The sequence below is a fragment of the Aethalodelphis obliquidens genome, unplaced genomic scaffold, assembly GCF_003676395.1.
Source record: "Aethalodelphis obliquidens isolate GAN/ISIS:26980383/991018 unplaced genomic scaffold, ASM367639v1 scaffold16, whole genome shotgun sequence".
In the NCBI taxonomy this organism is placed as follows: Eukaryota; Metazoa; Chordata; class Mammalia; order Artiodactyla; family Delphinidae; genus Aethalodelphis; species Aethalodelphis obliquidens.
In genome coordinates this window covers 29,015,138-29,033,409 of record NW_020837960.1, presented here as the reverse complement: position 1 = coordinate 29,033,409, position 18,272 = coordinate 29,015,138, and the positions used below count along the sequence as shown (strand labels likewise).

The following is an 18,272-nucleotide window of genomic DNA, read 5'->3' as shown; positions in this document are numbered from 1 at the left end:
GGGCTGTCCAGGCGGTAGCAGCAACGCTTCTCTAAGATCCGAGCTTGTAGGTTGTGTTCTGACACCTTTTAAAAATGTGTAGTTATGGCAGGGACACAACTTGACCCAAACTAAACCTGTGGTAAGAGCTGGGTTTAAAAGAGTCTAGTTTCATTTTCCCTTAGGAGGTTTTTATTTATTTTTTAAAAAATTTTATTGAAGTGTAGTTGATTTACAATGCTGTGCGTTTCTGCTGTACAGCAAAGTGACTCAGTTACACACACACACATATAATATATATATATATATATATATATATATACACTCTTTTTCATATTCCTTTCCATTATGGTTTATCACAGGATATTGAATATAGTTCCCTGTGCTATACAGTAGGACCTTATTATTTATCCATTCTCTACATAATAGTTTGCATCTGCTAATCTGAAACACCCAATCCTTCCCTCCCTACCTGGTCCCCTGAGAGGCTTTCAAATGCCATCCTTCCTTGGATTGGGACTTTGGGATTAGCAGATGCAAACCATTATGTAGAGAATGGATAAACAACAAGGTCCTACTGTAGAGCACAGGGAACTATATTCAATATCCTGTGACAAACCATAATGGAAAAGAATATAAAAAAGAATGCGTACATATAACTGAATCACTTCGCTGTACAGCAGAAATTAACACAACATTGTAAATCAACTATACTTCAATAAAATAAATTTTAAAAATAAAATAAATGCCATCTCTCCTAAGAAAATATTGCCTTTTAAATATATTTGGTACGTACAAAAATTATGTTATTAAGTATAATACCATGAGGGGACTTCCCTGGTGGTCCAGTGGTTAAGACTCCGTGCTTCTGATACAGGGGGCACGGGTTCGATCCCTGGTCGGGGAACTAAGATCCCACATGCCTCACGGCACGGCCAAAAAATTAATTAATTTAAAAAAAATAATAATACAGTGAGGAACGCCTGTGAACCCATTACACCATCCAACCCCTAAAACTTCAAATATCATGTGAAAATGAATAAATAGTAGTAATTGTATATTCACAGCTCCGTGTAATATCATGAGTGAATCTTAGTATAATGTTGGTTGGTTGTTTTTTTTTTTTTTTTTTAATGAAAGTAGGCTCTGGAAGTCTACACAGTGTATGACACCTTTTTTTTGTAAAGCTCATGAACATCGGCTGTTCTTCACACAGTCTGGGGGCAGGAGTCATGGAGCCTTTCAAAAATATGACAGAGGAATTAGCCATCACCATAGGAGGAATACACACAGGCACAAACAAAACATCTGACATGGTTTCAGTAGGTTCACGACTCCAGTTAAGTCTCACCCTAAATCTACCATGGGAACAATTCCATAACGAACATTTCTATAGTAGAAATTTTATTTCCATTCATAAAATATATCACTAAATAGCTGAAAAAGTTACATATTATTTTAAAACATAGATTTAAAAAATCATATTAGCTTCTCCTTAGCAAAATGCTTTTGTCTTCTGTATTTACAAGAATATACTATACTTCAGGTACACAATTTTCACTCAAGCCAGACTGGGAAGGCCTGTGGATGTAGGTAGATGCTCCGATAAAGTTAATTATCAGCTCTTCTTGCCTTGTGCAAAGAATGACTGGATTTTACAAAAGTCCCTTTGGAAACAAGAGTAAATACAGAGCGCTTCTAGAGAAAAGTCCAGCAAAGCAGCAGTTGAGAATATATTTTCATTTAGTGATGAAATTAATCTTGTTTTGGTAATCTACAGCCTGTTTAAGGTAGGCGGGGGGGATGATGTCCTTAAAGACTAAATTGTTTCTCTAGGAATCGTCAATGTGAGCCCGTGGAGAGGGTAGCCCTGAGTCCACCTCTCTGCTGAAAGGTCGCCTGTTTTGGTAAACAGAAGGACGTTCCGAAACATGGCCATCCATGTTCTGATACATCTGCATGTGGGAAAGAGACAGGACACTCATTACCATCTGATGAAGACTTACGTGTCACATGCCTACATGACAATTGTTACTTTTCTTATGCATAGATCTTAGAGGATATTCTACAAATGAATTGACAAAGCAAATTTCATCCTTTTATTAATGGAGAAGTCAAGTCATAGTCAAATATTTCATTTCCTTATTGTTTCTTCTTTTAGACGTAAAATCTCAATCTAGAAATCCTGAGGCCATGCAGAAAAACCATAAAGGAGAAAGGCCATTTATATAGAGAATGCATAAACAACAAGGCCCTACTGTACAGCACAGGGGACTGTATTCCATATCCTGTGATAAACCATCATGGAGGAGAATGTATAGATATGTATACCCGAATCACTTTGCTATACAGCAGAAACGAACCCAACATTGTAAATCAACTATACTTCAATAAAATAAATTTTAAGAAACTCAGAGAAAGTCCACAAAAAAGATCTGTTCTTTACGCAGTAAATACAGAGAATTGATTTCTTGGGTTTTCACTTGGGAGTTTAGTGACTTGAAAAATTTTTGTCCAAAATGAAAACAGCTCTACTTTTTTGTTTCATTATAGAGTTAATACACATTCATATAGATAAAATAAGCAATATAGAAAGATATATATATATAAAAAAACTGAAGCCACCATTATAGCTAGCTTGCTGTTCACACACACAGGAGGCTTGGACTGTAGGTTCTGTTGTAGAACCTTGTTTTGAATTACAAATATGTTGCTCATATGTTACATGTGTTACATCTTTTCACTATTTACTACACACGGGCATGTCCCATTTTTTAACGGCAGCCTAGGGTTCCACAGTACTGATGTACCATAGTTAAACTGTTGATGGGTTGGTTGTATCACATAAACTGAAAAGTGCACACATGACCTTGTCTCTCTTTGGAATAAATGAGGGAAGTGGAATTGCTGGACCAGAGAGGACGCACTTTTGAATTGTGAGTCACATCAGCAGCCTACCCTGCAGAAGGGTTTACTCATTCCTACTCCTATCTTCTGGGTCCGGGAACGCTCTTCTCCAGAGCCTTACCAGGGCTCCAGGGCCCGAGATGTGGAAGATGGTTCATACCCACTTTTGAAATTCTCTTTCTTTTTTTTTTTAAATTTTATTTATTTATTTTTGGCTGCGTTCAGTCTTTGTTGCTGCACGCGGGCTTTCTCTAGTTGCTGCGAGGGGGGGCTACTCTTCCTTGCGGTGCTCGGGCTTCTCATTACAGTGGTTTCTCTTGTTGCGGAGCATGGGCTCTAGGCACGTGGGCTTCAGTAGTTGTGACATGTGGGCTCAGTAGTTGTGGCTCGCAGGCTCTAGAGTACAGGCTCAGTAGTTGTGGCACAGGGGCTTAGTTGCTCCGCAGCATGTGGGATCTTCCCGGACCAGAGCTCAAACCCGTGTACCCTGCATTGGCAGGCAGATTCTTAACCACTGTGCCACCAGGGAAGCCCGAAATTCTCTTTCTTAAATGAGCTTAATAATCCTTGCCATTTTGTCTTTTCTATTGTCATGAATTCTTTTTGTTTCTCTCTTTTCCATTTTGTTAGGTTGATCATGCTTTCTAGGGTCCCTTTTTTCTTCTCTGCTGAATCTGAGATTATGTATTGTATTTCTCCTTCACCAGTGGTTATACTTACATATTTAACACCCATTTTACTCTTGTATTTATTTAACAGTGTGGCTGCTCTCACCACAGAGCTCCTGCAGAATCTATACCTCTCCCACCCTTTTAGGAAAGCACTTTGCCTTGTTTTTTCAAAGAAGCCTCTGTTTTGGGTTTTCCCTCTTCAGTCTTAACTGCTTTCATTTTCTCGGGGATTTTCCATAATTTCTGGTCCACAAAGATCTCCTTCTTGCTTTCAGAGGCCATTATGGCCTCAGTTCTATCTTTTTTTTTTTAAAATAAATTTATTTATTTTTGGCTGCGTTGGGTCTTTGTTGCTGCACACAGGCTTTCTCTAATTGCAGAGAGCGGGGGCTACTCTTTGCTGCAGTGCGTGGGCTTCTCACTGCGGTGGCTTCTCTTGTTGCAGAGCATGGACTCTAGGGCGTGCGGGCTTCAGTAGTTGTGGCTCGCGGGCTCAGTAGTTGTGGCTCGCGGGCTCAGTAGTTGTGGCTCGCAGGCTCTAGAGCGCAGACTCGGTAGTTGTAGCGCACGGGCTTAGCTGCTCCGCGGCATGTGGGATCTTCTGGGACAAGGGCTTGACCCCGTGTCCCCTGCATTGGCAGGTGGATTCTTAACCACTGCACCACCAGGGAAGCCCCAGTACTATCTTTAAAATGTATATATTTCCCATAATTTATAGGGGCTGATAGGAGAAGAGAGATGGCGTGAGTTCAGGGGCCTTTCTGGAAGCAGAAGTCATGCCTGTCCCTCCCTCATACCACTGCCACTTCATCATCCCTTCACCCCGTCTGCTCACCTCTCCGGCTGCAGTCACCTCCTAACCGGTGTCCTTCTTTGTTTCTGTTGCTGTTGCCGTCCGAGGCACACAGGATCCCAGTTTCCCAACCAGTGATGAAACCCAGGCCCTGGTAGTGAAAGTGCTGACTCCTGACCCCTGGACCGCCAGGGAACTACCCTAACTGGTGTCCTTACTTCCGCTCTTTTGCCTTTGTTTTCCTGAACGTACTTTTATGCATCCTTTCCTTCCCTCCATCCAGAACTATTTGCTTAGTACCCCCTAAGATCATGTAGCTCAGCAACACATTTTACAGCTGAGAGAACTAAGCACGATGCCACAGCTGCGTATACCACGGCGAACAAAACAGATGTGGTCACTAACCTACTCCCACGTTGACATTCATTCATTTATTTAATAGCCAGTTACTGTCTCCGGACAATGGGGTGACATCAGGTGATGTAAAGACGAGAGCACGTCATCCCAGCCCTCACGGATCACATCTAGTGATGAGGCAGACAGACCCACAAAGCAAAACTGTCACACAGCATGACTTGAGTTTCATGGAGAGGGAGAGACAAAGTGTTAGGGGATTCAGAAGAAGGAACCTGAAATCGGAAGTTAGGGGAGAATTTGGAAAGGGGAAACTATTTGATCAGGCTCTTTTTTTAATGATCGAGGTATAATCGACATGTTGTTACACTTGAAATTAGTTTCAAGCGTACATCACAGTGACTCACATATGTATCGATTGCAAAAGAATCACCCCAAGAATCTAGTTAACATCCGTCACCATCCACAGTGATCTGGGTCTTTATCAAAGACAGATATTGAAGCACGTCTGTCCATTCTAAAAATCTCATTGGTTCATCAGTGTCTGAATAATGCCTTAGCATGTTATTCAGTGAGCTCCCTGCTCTCACTCCGTACCATCAGGGTTGGGTTAGATCTAAAGTGATAACCTGAAATTTCTAGATGTGTTTCCCTCCCCGTCTCACTTGTTCTCCAAGAGCCATCTTCCTTCCTGGTCTGTGATGAAGCCGAGACAGAGATTCTACAAACACCATTCACGTGGGTGCAAGGAAAGATTGCGCCAGGAATGCCGGCCTGTTTTCCCACCCAAGAGACCGGACATGACGTGTTAGGAGATGTGAAGAGAAGAGACGGAGGGGCAGGGGCCTGCCCACTGTGGGCGGAGCTGCCTGGCATCGAGGTGCAGGATGTGCCTGTCTCGAAGGTGGCCAGCCAAGCGGCAAGTGGGGACTGAATCCCAGTGTCTGCTTCCCAGGCTTCTGGACTGAGCCCACAGCACCTGCAGGAGCAAGGGGCTCCTCCTGGGGTGCTCATCTCACCCAAGGGGTCCCATCCTCTAACTTAGCTAAAGGTGTTTCAGCTTGCTCTCAGCGCCTTTGATACTCGGAGGGAAAGGAACCTTCTATCGCGAGGGCCAGGGAGTGGAGGAGACTGGGGAAAACGTGGAGGATGGTCCTGGAGCACGGATGCCCTCAGCTGAATCCTCATCCACGGGGTTCTTGCAATTCAGCCATCCCTGATACCTCTGAGGCCCCTCGAACAGAGGGAAGCGGGTTGGGACGTCCTGTGGGTGTGGGGACGTGAGAGGGGAACTCTGGCCAGATCAAGGTCGTCCTGAACAAAGCCAAGGGCACCTCAGCAGCCGTGGACCCTCCATGCTGGTCACACCAGCTCTGCAGTCTTGTTTTCCTCCACATGCCCCCACTCACCCTATACTTTAGTTACAACCCATTATTTTCCATTCTACTTTCTCAGCTCTGAACCTTTATTTATATTACTCACCCAGCCTGGAGCACCCTGCTAACCCCCATCCCCCAGAGAGCAGCCAAAAGCTACTCAGTCTTCATGGCTCAGCTCAAATAACACCGCCGCGGAGCCGCACCCAAATGCCCAACAAGTAAAAACTACTCATTACTTGTTTTTCTCTAAAACTCTGCTTTCGGTTTATTTTAGTGTCCTTAACTGTTTACAAGTCATCTGCTCTGTAGCCCGTGAGTCCCCTGGGGGCTTTCCATCTCTCCTTTTTGTCCTAATTCCCCGACAATACCGAATTTCCATATGTGATTAAAAACAAAATCATAACAGGAGGAGAAGACACGTACCATCCTCACAGGTCTCTGGAAAGACTACAGAATTGAAAATGGACTCCTCATAATGTAGAAAAAGAGGACGGAAGATCCATTTAAAGACTCAGATTCATATTTAACTAACATTTATCACCTGCTAAGTGTTCCCCATGTGCTAAGTCTTTTCACATACATCACCTTATTTACTCCTTACAAATCCACAAAGATTTGTTAATCCCAAATTTCAGATAAGGAAACTGAGACCACCCCTCCCCCAAAGATTAAGTGACTTAATTAACTCATATCAGAAGCAAACAACGGAGCCAAGATTTGAACCGAGGTATTGGGAGTTCCAGGTTCCTTTGTTCATTTGGTCTAGGGGATGACTTCTCTAACTACATCAGGCGGTACTGTTAAGGGTGAGAATCAGCAAAGTAATTCCCAGTTCCCAAAGCTCAAAGGTCATCTAGCTTAGCAACCCATTTTACAGGTAAGAAAACTAAGGCCCAGTGCTGGTATTAAGCTCTCAGGACTCCAGGTCGATGCTCTTTCCACTCTATTACATGATTGAGTTGTATGATTATTCCACACAAAACCTTCATGCTGAATTAGGTAAAGTCAGTGGCTTCTGGAGGTCAGGGATTACGTTTTATTTATTTGTTTGGTCCTCTGCACTGGTCACTTAAAAGCATTTAATTTCTTAATCAATTGGCTAAAATCTTCAGGAAAAGTTTTTCTTTTTTACTTTCCCCCTAAAAACACTTATCCGTAAGTATATCTAACCCCATACAACTTTTTTTTTTTTTTTCAGGACAAGAGCAGCTTTACTTTTCTGAATGCTTTTCTTAATCTAATTATATTGAAGGATGGGTGGCCCTTTGTTCTGAGCTTAGGATTATGAGTTTGACCCCATACAACTTTTAAAGAGCAACCTAGACCAGTTGTGATGAGGAAGGCAACTTGGTACCTTTGGCACTTAGGAAATCAGCAATGAGTGTTCTGAGTTACAGAGTTCTTTCCTTCCTAATGATACTTTATAAGATGCTGTGCTGCTACCTACCGCTTCTTCCGCATCTGCCAGCTGACATCCTAAAAATGAAGTCAGGTTAGGAAAGGATGGCCGTTTCCTTGAGTCAAAAGCCCAGCAGGATTGCATTATGAAGTATCTGTGAAGACAACAGAAGAAGCAAGATAGGAAATCTGAATGAAGCAAAATGGGTCACTTTCCACTTAACGAAGCCCCATTTATTGCTGTGGAGATAGTTGTTTATGGCATGTTCGTCCTGAGGCAAGGACTAGCTTAGATTTTGAACTCATATGAGAAAGGACAAATTAGATGATGCATTTTGACAAATACAGTGTGGACCGGAATTCAGGAGAAGGGTCCCTCAAGTAAAGGAGCTGAAACCCAGAAAACATTCAGTTATGTTCAGAAATCCCCGAAACCAAAAGGAAGAGTTTTCTTTCCTTTCCTTTTCTTTTCCTTTCTTTGCTTTGCTTTGCTTTCCTTTTCTTAAGAGGAATCATGGGAACTTCATACTAAAGAGTTTTACATTTTTTCTCATGGGTCTGGAGCTAAACAGGCTGTAAATTTCCGATGTCAGCCGCTTTACGGTCTGACTTACACTTACATTTCTTCCGTGGCATAGAATGGCTGATCCATTTTAAATCCACTCTGGATGAGTTTGTAGAAGTTAGCATCAGCTGGAATCCCGGGGTAAGGATTGACACCTGAGAAAAGCAAGAGGGCCTATAACCACCCACTCACCCTTCAGTTGTTTATTAGTCACTCATTTGGCAAACACGATGGATCGTGGCTCCCTGGGCCAGCACTGTGGGGTGCTGGGCAGGAGAAGCCACGTTCTGGCAGGCAGGACAGACCAACGGACACCAGCACGTGAAAAGAAAGGGGCTCAGGCTGCAACAGAAGTAAGACTAGGCGGGCTCTGGGTCATGGCATTTCTTCCACCCTTTGACTTAGGAGCGGGGGAGGAGTGCAGAGGGGGCACAGTGCAGAAGCCCGGGGCTCAGGGAACTGCAAGTCTTACCAAGCGAGAATATTTCCCAGAGTAATATTCCGTATGACCAGACATCGCTCTTAATTGTGTAGATTCCCTCAAACAAGCTTTCAGGAGCCATCCACTTCACAGGCAGACGGGCCTGTGTCAAACCCAAGCGGAGATCAATGGTGAATTTTCCAGCACAAGCATTCCTTCTTTTCTCGTTAGCTAGGTGATGACTTTCATCCTCTCCCTAAGGCCACATTTAACGCTTCCTTGAGAAAATCGTATTCCTCAAGTGGGCTTTCTTTCACTTTCAAATTAATATTGTAACATAGTGGCCTTAAACAAACAAACTTTATTTCTTTAAAACTCAAGCTTGCACTTGGCATTGGTAAGTTTCACAGTAGACACTGGCTTCCTGCTGCAGCCAGGCACTGCCCCAGAGGTGAGTGGAGTACTTTGTTAAGGCATTTCTCGGAAGAATTTTAGTGGAAATGCCATCCACAAGAATGTGATGGGAGGAGCATTACGTCATCGCTTCCAGAAATGACACCAGGCGGGTTTCTGTGGTTTTAGTAATTCTCAGTAGCGTGAAAGGGGAGTTTTGAATTAGTACAGCCTCAGGTTAGAATCAAGACACGGGGACGGGGACGGAGAGGTTCCTGGGGCTGAGCATCTTGTAGTATTTTCTTTTTCAGGGATTGAGAGCCCTTAACGGTGCACATTTAATCTGCCAAGTAAAATCAAAGCTCAAGAAAGATACCCTGTTTTAAACCCTATTCAAAAGGATGAGCTGGGAGAATCAAGCAGGCTAGTCTGGTTAATCTGATGAATTAAAGGGATTAATTGTGGTTCCCAATGGAATTCCCTTTCCTGCTTAAGAAACCACCAGCTAGTAGGGTAGAAACTTCATAGCCATTATTAGTTCATCCTATTTAAGACTGCAGCTACAATGAGGGAAGTGCAGATCCAAAATCAGCTGTGTGTCTGATTCTAGCGGGAACACAGTTTAATCTGATTTGCAACATGTATTGGACAACGGAGTTTGGTTGGTTTATTCCCATAAACGCTCTGCGGTAAGTGAATACTCCTCATGGGAAATGCTGTATCATCACGCTCGTGCACAGACGTGGGGCTCAGACCATGCATGTTCTAACCCATGTGCTGTGTAATCACGAGCAAGTGACTTTTCTGTGCCTCAGTTTCCTCAGCCACAAATGGGTACTTTGAGGACCAAATGAGTCAATACACGTCAAGCACTTAGAATAGCACTTAGCACGTGGTAAGCACAATACCAGCATCTGTTATTATTATTACTTCACAAGTAGGGGCAATAAAGCAGAGAGAAATCACAAAAATGAACAGCCAGAAAGAACAGGGGCTTAAATCCAGGCAATGTAATTCTCAAAAACCATACCCTTCCAACTATACACAATCTTATCATCTAGTATTTTTAGTAGTTCTCTTATAAGTGACACATGTGTCCTTAGGTTTTTTTAACAAGTAGATTCAGTGATGTTTTAGGTCTCCCTGTGTGACAGTAAGAGGATGACAAATATTCATTAACTAACATTTGATTTAAATACTGTGCCTTTTTAAAATGTATATTTAATATTTAATTTACATGTTGTATTTTTAAAATGCTGTCTTGTAACAATTACCTATTCCCATAATGAAAGCATAACTCAATAGTCACTTTATAGATGAAGGAACTGAAATGAGTTTTAAGTAATGAGATTTTTTTTTAAGATGTGGATTGCACTCAAAGCCCCCTAATTGCTAGGTGTGATGCTATTTTGCTCCACTTTTATTACAGATGGAATATTTCCGTGAAGCTGCAGAAAAACCTTTGAAGCACAAGAAAGCAAACTGCTGGGAGGAAGTTTTCTGAGGTTAACATAAATCACAAATGCACTACAGTGAGTGCAGATGTTTAGATTAGTGATGACAAAAACACAAAATAACAGGATAAAACTACGTGAGAAGAAGCAGCCTTACATTGCCTCTGATCACGTAGTTGGAATCGCTCATGATGTCCCGAGCCAGTCCAAAATCACCGATCTTCACCACCTTCCCGTGGGTCACAAGGACATTCCTGGCTGCCAGGTCTCTGTGAACACACTAGAAGGAACAAACTGGGAGTGTTATTTACCGTGATGTCTATTATCACAGAGTACAATCTTTCTTCTCATTTCAAGTTCAGTAGGAGTTACAGATGACAGAACCGTCGTTCCTCGTTCCTCGAGGTGTCTTATCTTTACTGGGCCCTGAGCAATCATCACGATGTGTAACTAAGCGCGTGAACAATGCTTCAGCCGTTGGTGCTGCTTAGGGAACATTCCCAGAGGCCAAAGGGGCCGGGTTCTGAGAAAGCAGGTCAACCCTAGCAAGCTGCATATCTTGCTATAAATAAGAGACACAGCAGCAGGGCCTCTAACGGGGTTTTCAGAGCACTCTTCTGTGGGGTGGAGACAGTGTCTTTTCTGATGGGAAAATACCTTTGGCAATAAAATGGCATAATATCAAAAAAAGAGGGAAAGTACTAGAAGTTTGGGAAGGTTGACTAAGGTGGAATTAGAAAGAGTTCCTGAATTGAGAGATGACGTGACTTTAATTCGAGTGGTTTGGCAAGAAAATTAACTCCACGGAGGAAGATTTTAAAAGAAACAGGGATTTCCCTGGTGGCTCAGTGGTTAAGAATCTGCCTGCCAATGCAGGGGACATGGGTTCGAGCCCTGGTCCGGGAAGATCCCACATGCCGCGGAACAACTAAGCCTGTGTGCCACAACTACTGAGCCTGTGCTCTAGAGCCTGTGAGCCACAGCTACTGAGCCCGTGGGCCACAACTACTGAAGCCCGTGCGCCCTAGAGCCCGTGCTCCACAATGAGAAGCCACTACAATGAGAAGCCCGCACACCGCACACCGCAATGAAGAGTGGCCCCGCTTAACACAATTAGAGAACGGGGATGGCCTAAAGGGAAAATGGGAGGGAGTTCCAAGAAACCAGATATACTTCAAAACATTCTTATTATCACAAGCCCAGGGGGAGAAAAGGCAGTGGCCCTTGACCTCCAATCGTGAGTAGTTTGAGAATTTACTTAACAACAGGCAGCAACCGGGCTGGACCGCCGAGGCAGATGCCTTCAATGTCTGTAAAGAAACTGGTGTCAGTGCTACTGTAGACGCAGAGGTGAGAGAGGAGACACACTCCAATAGCCGGCAGGGAACACGAGGAGAGGAAAGTGCCCGGGGACTGGGGTGGGGAAGGATTCTGAGACAGTGATTCTTTTCACTGTTGAGCAAGGACGAGGACGCCCAACTGTGGAAAAGAAAAGTAAAGACGGCAGCTCTTTCTCTTCGGTCCCAGGTGCTTCGGTATCTGTGGCCCCGGTGCAGACGTGGCCAAGTCCAAGAACCATAGCATAAACAGCCAGTCCCCAAAATGGCCCGGAAACGGCATCAAGAAACCCCGATCACAACTATCTCCTAAGGGGGCGGACCCCGAGTTCCCGAGGAACATGCCCTTTGCCAAGAGGCACAACAAGAAGGGCCTGTAGGGGCTTCCCTGGTGGCGCAGTGGTTGAGAGTCCGCCTGCCGATGCAGGGGACACGGGTTCGTGCCCTGGTCCAGGAAGACCCCACATGCCGCGGAGCAGCTGGGCCCGTGAGCCATGGCCGCTGAGCCTGCGCGTCCGGAGCCTGTGCTCCGCAACGGGAGAGGCCACAGCAGTGAGAGACCCGCGTACCCAAAAAAAAAAAAAAAAAAAGAAGGGCCTGTAGAAGATGCAGGCCAACAACGCCAGGCCCACGCGTGCACTGATGAGGATATCAAGGCTCTCGGAAAGCCCAAGGAGGCCAAACCCAAGGTCCCAGAGGGAGCAGCCGCAAGCTCAGTCAGCTGGCCTACATTGCGCACCCCAAGCTCAAGAAACGTTCCCGCGACACCAAGGGTCTCGGGTTCTGCCGGCCAAAGTCCCAGGCCAAGGCTCAAACCAAGGCCAAGGCTGCAGCTGCAGCTGCGGCTCCAGCTCCGGCTCCGGCTCCGGCTCAGGCTCCCAAAGATACCTAGGCCCTCACAAAGGCTCCAGAGTAGAGGCCTTTATCTGCCAATGTGGGAACAGAAGGACTGGTGTGACCCCTGGGCTGCTGTCTGCGTGGGGCTGGTGTCCTGTGCTATTGGAACAAATAAACCTGAGGCCAGGATCTGTCAGTAAAAAGGAAGAAACGAAGGGAGGGAGGGAGGAAGGGAGGGAGGAAGGGAGGGAGGAAGGGAGGGAGGGAGGGAGGAAGGGAGGGAGGGAGGGAGGGAGGGAGGGAAAGAAAGAAAGAAAGAAAGAGAAAGAAAGAAAGGAAGGAAGGAAGGAAGGAGGAAAGAGAGAAAGAAAGAAAGGAAGAAAGAAAAGATAGAGAGAAAGAAAGAGAAAGAAAAAAGAAAGAGAAAGAAAGGAAGGAAGGAAGGAAGGAGGAAAGAAAGAAAGAAAGGAAGAAAGAAAAGATAGAAAGAAAGGAAGAAAGAAGAGAGGGAGGAAGGAAGGAAGGAAGAAAGGGAGAGAGAAAAAAAAGACAGCAACATGTACTTTCAATATCCATGAGTAAAAAAAACCTTGGGATTCTAACTGGGGTTGTGAGAAATATACAGATTAATCTGGTGAGAACTGAGTTTTCTTTTAAACGGTGAATCTCTCCCATATGAACAAAACAGAACTCATTTATTCAGGTCTTCCTTTTTCCCCTTTAATCAAGTTTCACAGGTTTCTTCATGAAAGAAATATATCTTACGTGTTTCTTGTTTATCTTAACCTGTTTCATAGTTTGGTTGCTCTCGTGAATAGAGTTTTTTTCTTGTTCTTCAAAGCTATTGATTTATTTCACATTAATCTTTTTCTTAAAACTGGGATATAATTGATGTAATACATTATATTGGAGACTGTACATTTTTAAAGAAAAAAAAATACATCTGAAATTATTCTGTCCAAATTCAGGGAGAAAGAGAAGAGAGGAGGCCAAGAGAGGGCAGTGGAGGAGAGAGAGGAAGAGACTAGGAGACCAAAGGGAAAAGGAGAGGAAAAAGTTGGGGAAATAAAGAGAAGTAGTGGAAGGGAAGAAATCGAGGACAGAAAGTAGCCAGACGAATGGCTGAAATCGGTTCACAGGCAGCAGACGCCTGAAATGTCAGAGAAGAGCAGAACTGAAAGAATATTATAGAAAGAGTGCAAAACTGGGGTAGAGTCCACAGTGTGAGGGGTCCCTGAGGTCTTCACATCACAGCCCCAATGGACCTGGGATTAGCAGACCCACAAGGCTGCTGCCAGCCCACAGCAAACTCTCAAAAGAGACACTGGTGCTTTGGGCGGCTGGCTTGGCCTGAAGAGCACCCGGGATCTGAGCCTCCGCTCACCCCCTGGGTCAAATGTAGGACACAGTCTAAACAACCTGAAGTGACTGTCCGACAGGGCTACACCTGGTTTTGAGGAGGGATTCCTGAGGACTTCCTATCTGGAAGCTTCAGGGACGTTGGACCGTCTGGGAGGGCTGTGATAACCGTCATTTAATAAGGGATCCCTGACCCTTATACTATAATTAGCCAAGAGCCCATGTAACATCCTAGGTGATTCCAACTGTGAACAGGAGGGAAAGACAGACCTTAGGAGCTGCAAGTTAAAATAAACAAGAAAAAAAGAAAACCCCACATCTCTTCTTCAAAATTATCTTCTTGTTGGTATTGCGAGTTTCGTTTTTAAAAGGAGCTTACCGACTTAAATTCCAGAAATTCCATTCCTTTGGCCACTTGATATGCAAAGCAAAGAAGATCTTCAAAGGTAAGTACATTCAAGTCCTCTTCTTCCTCCAGCCTTTTTTGGTTTTCGTATTCAATTTCATCTGTAAAATACAACCGGTCCTCATTTTTGCCAAAATGCAAAGAAGTTGCCTTATGGAAGGGGGAGGGGCAAGATAGGGGGAGGGGATTTCGAGGTACAAACTATTATGTATAAAATAAGCTACAAGGATATATTGCACAACACAGGGAATGACTGTAAATGGAGTAGAACCTTTAAAATTGTGAATCACCATATAGTACACCTGTAACTTATATAATATTGTACGTCGGCTACACTTCAATTAAAAAAAAGAAAAGAAGTTGTCTTATAAATCTCTGTGAGCACCTCATGTACAAATGGAACTATTACATCATCTTCCTGGCGGCACCAGGGCTAAGCTATTTATGCAGAGAACTGTGCAGCCCAGGAAGGGTCACCTAAAGATTCTCTTTGGTTAGAGGAGTGAATTCTCCAGCTCTCTGGGGATAAGTCAGGGGTTTCTTTTGCACTAGGTAGTTTTGTCACACTGGGAAAAGAATTACCAATTATCTACTACATTTTATGAACTGTTTGTGCACTTAATGTTGTTTTTTTTTTTTTTAAGGGGAATGAAACTCCTCATTGTGTGTGTGACACCACTAAAGTTTTTTTTTTTTTTAATAATAAATTTATTTATTTATTTATGGCTGCATTGGGTCTTCATTGCTGCACGCGGGCTTCCTCTAGTTGCGGCGAGCGGGGGCTACTCTTCGTTGCGGTGCGCGGGCTTCTCATTGCGGTGGCTTCTCTTGTTGCGGAGCACGGACTCTAGGCGCGTGGGCTTCAGTAGTTGTGGCACGCAGGCTCAGCAGTTGTGGCTCGCGGGCTCTAGAGCGCAGGCTCAGTAGTTGTGGTGCACGGGCTTAGTTGCTCCGCGGCATGTGGGATCTTCCCAGACCAGGGATCGAACAGTGTCCCCTGCATTGGCAGGTGGATTCTTAACCCTGCGCCACCAGGGAAGTCCTTAATGTTCTTCTAGTTAATCCTTTCCTTTTTTTTGCCACACTGTGTGGCTTGTGGGATCTTAGTTCCCCAATCAGGAATCGAACCCATGCCCCCTGCAGTGGAAGCGCAGAGTCTTAACCACTGAACTGCCAGGAAAGTCCCAATTTACGACTTTTAAAAAGAATAACCTGATCAAATAAAATAGCCCTCAGTGTTTCTTAGTAGAAACATTGACATAAAATTCACACACTAAACTGGTGGCTTTTCACTACCTTTAAAGTAAATATGCATTGGGACTTCCCCGGTGGTGCAGTGGTTAAGAATCCACCTGCCAATGCAGGGGACACCGTTCGATCACTGGTCTGGGAAGATCCCACATGCCGCAGAGCAACTAAGCCCGTGCGCCACAACTACTGAGCCTGTGCTCTAGAGCCCACGAGCCACAACTAGTGAAGCCCACGTGCCTAGAGCCCGTGCTCCGCAACAAGAGAAGCCACCACAGTGAGAAGCCCCCGCACCGCAACGAAGAGTAGCCCCTGCTCTCCACAACTAGAGAAAGTCCACTCGTAGCAATGAAGACCCAATGCAGCCATAAATAAATTTATTTTTTAAAAATGCTATAAAGCAAATATGCATTAATAAAGCCTATAGATGACATGAGCAAAGATAAACATGCTTTTGCATTTACACACTTTTTAAAAATAGCTAACACAGAACTCTTGTATCCATTTCTATTTGGAAGTGCTACTATTTAGAATAAAATATTACCTTCAGATTGAAATGAATTCCCATTGAACCCCGAGACAGGATCTGAGTCCGGGTGTATTTGGACTTCTCTTGAACCAGGCATACTATTAAAAAAAAAGTTATTTCATTATTTATGTTCTTCTTCTGAGTACATATTTTATTAGAAAAAATACAATTCATCAAATAAATGAATTCCAATTATAAATGGGCTTTTAAATTAAAAGCATGGCATCAACCAGTCCTTTTAGTGTGTGTGGACATTAAACACATCTGTGTAATTGAGCCTGTCTGTCGAACAAGGATAAGAGTGACCCCTGTTATCTGTATGGAATCTTATGGTTCAAAGAGGACCTCACTCAATCCTTCCCACAACCCTCCAAGCTGGGTGTCAAAGTCACATTTTATAAAAGAAAAACTAGGCTGGGTGAGATAAATATGATTTGCTGAAATCACGAAGCTAATAAAGAGTGTGACTTTCCCTATAAAAGTCCATGTATTATAGATCTTCTATGGAGACCTTTTAGTGTTTCAGCATCCTTTTTTTTTTTCCACGTTGGCCTTTGTAAAGCTCATCCCCTTTTCCTGTGAAATTAATAAACAGTAATAAGGAAAGTCTCTTTTACTGTGTATAATATAGAACTCTTCACTGAGGAATTTTGTATACATGATATACAGACAATGATTCAATTTATTCCAGCATAACAGTTTACCCCAATTACAATGTCCACATCTTTAGAAAATAGCTTAATGCTTTCAGACCACAAATATTCCAAAAGTAATTGCTTCAGTGTGTTTCATACCCAGTGACTGGAAGGAATCAAAGGCACTGAGTGACCAGCATGTTGTCACTAACCATGGAGTCCTGGCCACACACGGATTCTCTGTTCTAGAATTCGGATGACATTATAGAATCCTCTCAGTTTGGGAATATGAACTGAGAAACGAGTGTAAAAGGGAAGTTTGGTGTGAAATGATTAAGGGCAGCTGCACAAAGACATGCATGGGGTTTCCATGGGGTCCCTGGTGTTAAGATGCTGGTCTCTGTCTCAGCCTTTAGAAGGCCAGAGATGTGAGCTGAAACTTACATGCTAAGAAAACAAGGAATCTCAAACGGATCCTCCAAAAGTCCCCCAGTGAAGCTAACAGTCTCTGACAAATCTGCATTTAGAAAAAGGGAGAGGTTTCACGTAGGAGGGAACTAGGGACGCACTGTGGCTTGAGGAATCATTCTATCAGAGTGCCTGTGAATTCATTCAGAGAAGGATGTCATTGAGCTATGACGTTCAGGTAATTAGCAGGAAATTTCCAAGGATAAGGACGAGCATCCCGCCAAACCTACAGCCCTCTTGGGACTGAGACTCACTCAGGATCCCACAGATGGCAGAACATACAAGGCAGAGCATAGAGACAAATGTCACCGCTACTTTATTTTGTCCCCATCATTATGTCAACCAATCCATCCTAATTTTTAAAAATCCGATTTATGAGTTTAGAGCTCTTTTGTGCAATACTCCCAGGACCTGCACTACTTTCTAGGAATATATCAAGGGCTTTGGGAAAGGGGTTCATTCTTTCTACCGATACCCATGTGTCAGCCAGGAGGCCTGACATAGTGAATAATGCACCTTTCCTAAAACTGAATATATGTCTAGGAGGTGATTAGGCGCCGGTGGACAGAATTGGTTCAGCTACAGTACCTGTACTGTAGGAAAGGGAAAGCCTCATTGTTCAAATCAACAGGGAAACTATAACGAAAGATAAGAGACCTTTCTAGGTCTTAGAACCCACAGACCACACAAAATGCTGGAGGATGGCCTTTAGAAACTGGCCAGTGGGGTGTGTTTAACCACCATACTTTGTCTGTTCTGTAATGTATTATTATAAAACTGTGACCCAGTCTCTTACCTGGAATTAGGGGGTGATTGGAAAGTGGGATAAAAACTGAAATTATGTTCCTTGAAAATCTCCGTCCACGTCCTATGAAATTTTTCTCTTTTACTTCTTAGATAGTTGAGAAGGTCGCCATAGCAACAATATTCAAAAATCAAGTAAATTGGTCCTGAAATAGTGACAGTTTTAATCCTAGGTATACAGACACCAAATAATTTTTTTCAGACATCTGTGTGGCAGAAACCATACTCTGTGAGAACTCCCTTCTCCCCTGACTTGGGGAGAGTACAGCTCTCTCTGAACCTATCTCGTCTTGGACTTTAAATTCAATTTCAGACTTTTGCTCAAACTCCTTGGA

The 18,272-nt window shown here is 43.7% G+C and overlaps 1 protein-coding gene across 2 annotated transcripts in view; it reads right to left on the bottom strand.

Annotated features, from left to right (window-relative positions):
• Nucleotides 1-1,001: 1,001 nt before the first annotated feature.
• The window catches only part of FLT3 (fms related receptor tyrosine kinase 3), a 76,268-nt gene continuing 58,997 nt past the window's right edge, over nucleotides 1,002-18,272 (bottom strand). The window contains exons 17-24 of one of the 2 annotated variants that reach the window (XM_027116609.1): nucleotides 17,930-18,083; nucleotides 16,046-16,128; nucleotides 14,227-14,354; nucleotides 10,472-10,594; nucleotides 8,519-8,630; nucleotides 8,102-8,201; nucleotides 7,531-7,636; nucleotides 1,002-1,934 (exon numbers count right to left, since the gene is read on the bottom strand). In XM_027116609.1, the coding sequence (XP_026972410.1) occupies nucleotides 1,812-1,934; nucleotides 7,531-7,636; nucleotides 8,102-8,201; nucleotides 8,519-8,630; nucleotides 10,472-10,594; nucleotides 14,227-14,354; nucleotides 16,046-16,128; nucleotides 17,930-18,083 (929 nt within the window). In that variant the 3' untranslated portion in view covers nucleotides 1,002-1,811. The remainder of the gene's footprint in view (nucleotides 1,935-7,530; nucleotides 7,637-8,101; nucleotides 8,202-8,518; nucleotides 8,631-10,471; nucleotides 10,595-14,226; nucleotides 14,355-16,045; nucleotides 16,129-17,929; nucleotides 18,084-18,272) is intronic. The other variant, XM_027116610.1, reaches the window with a different exon arrangement.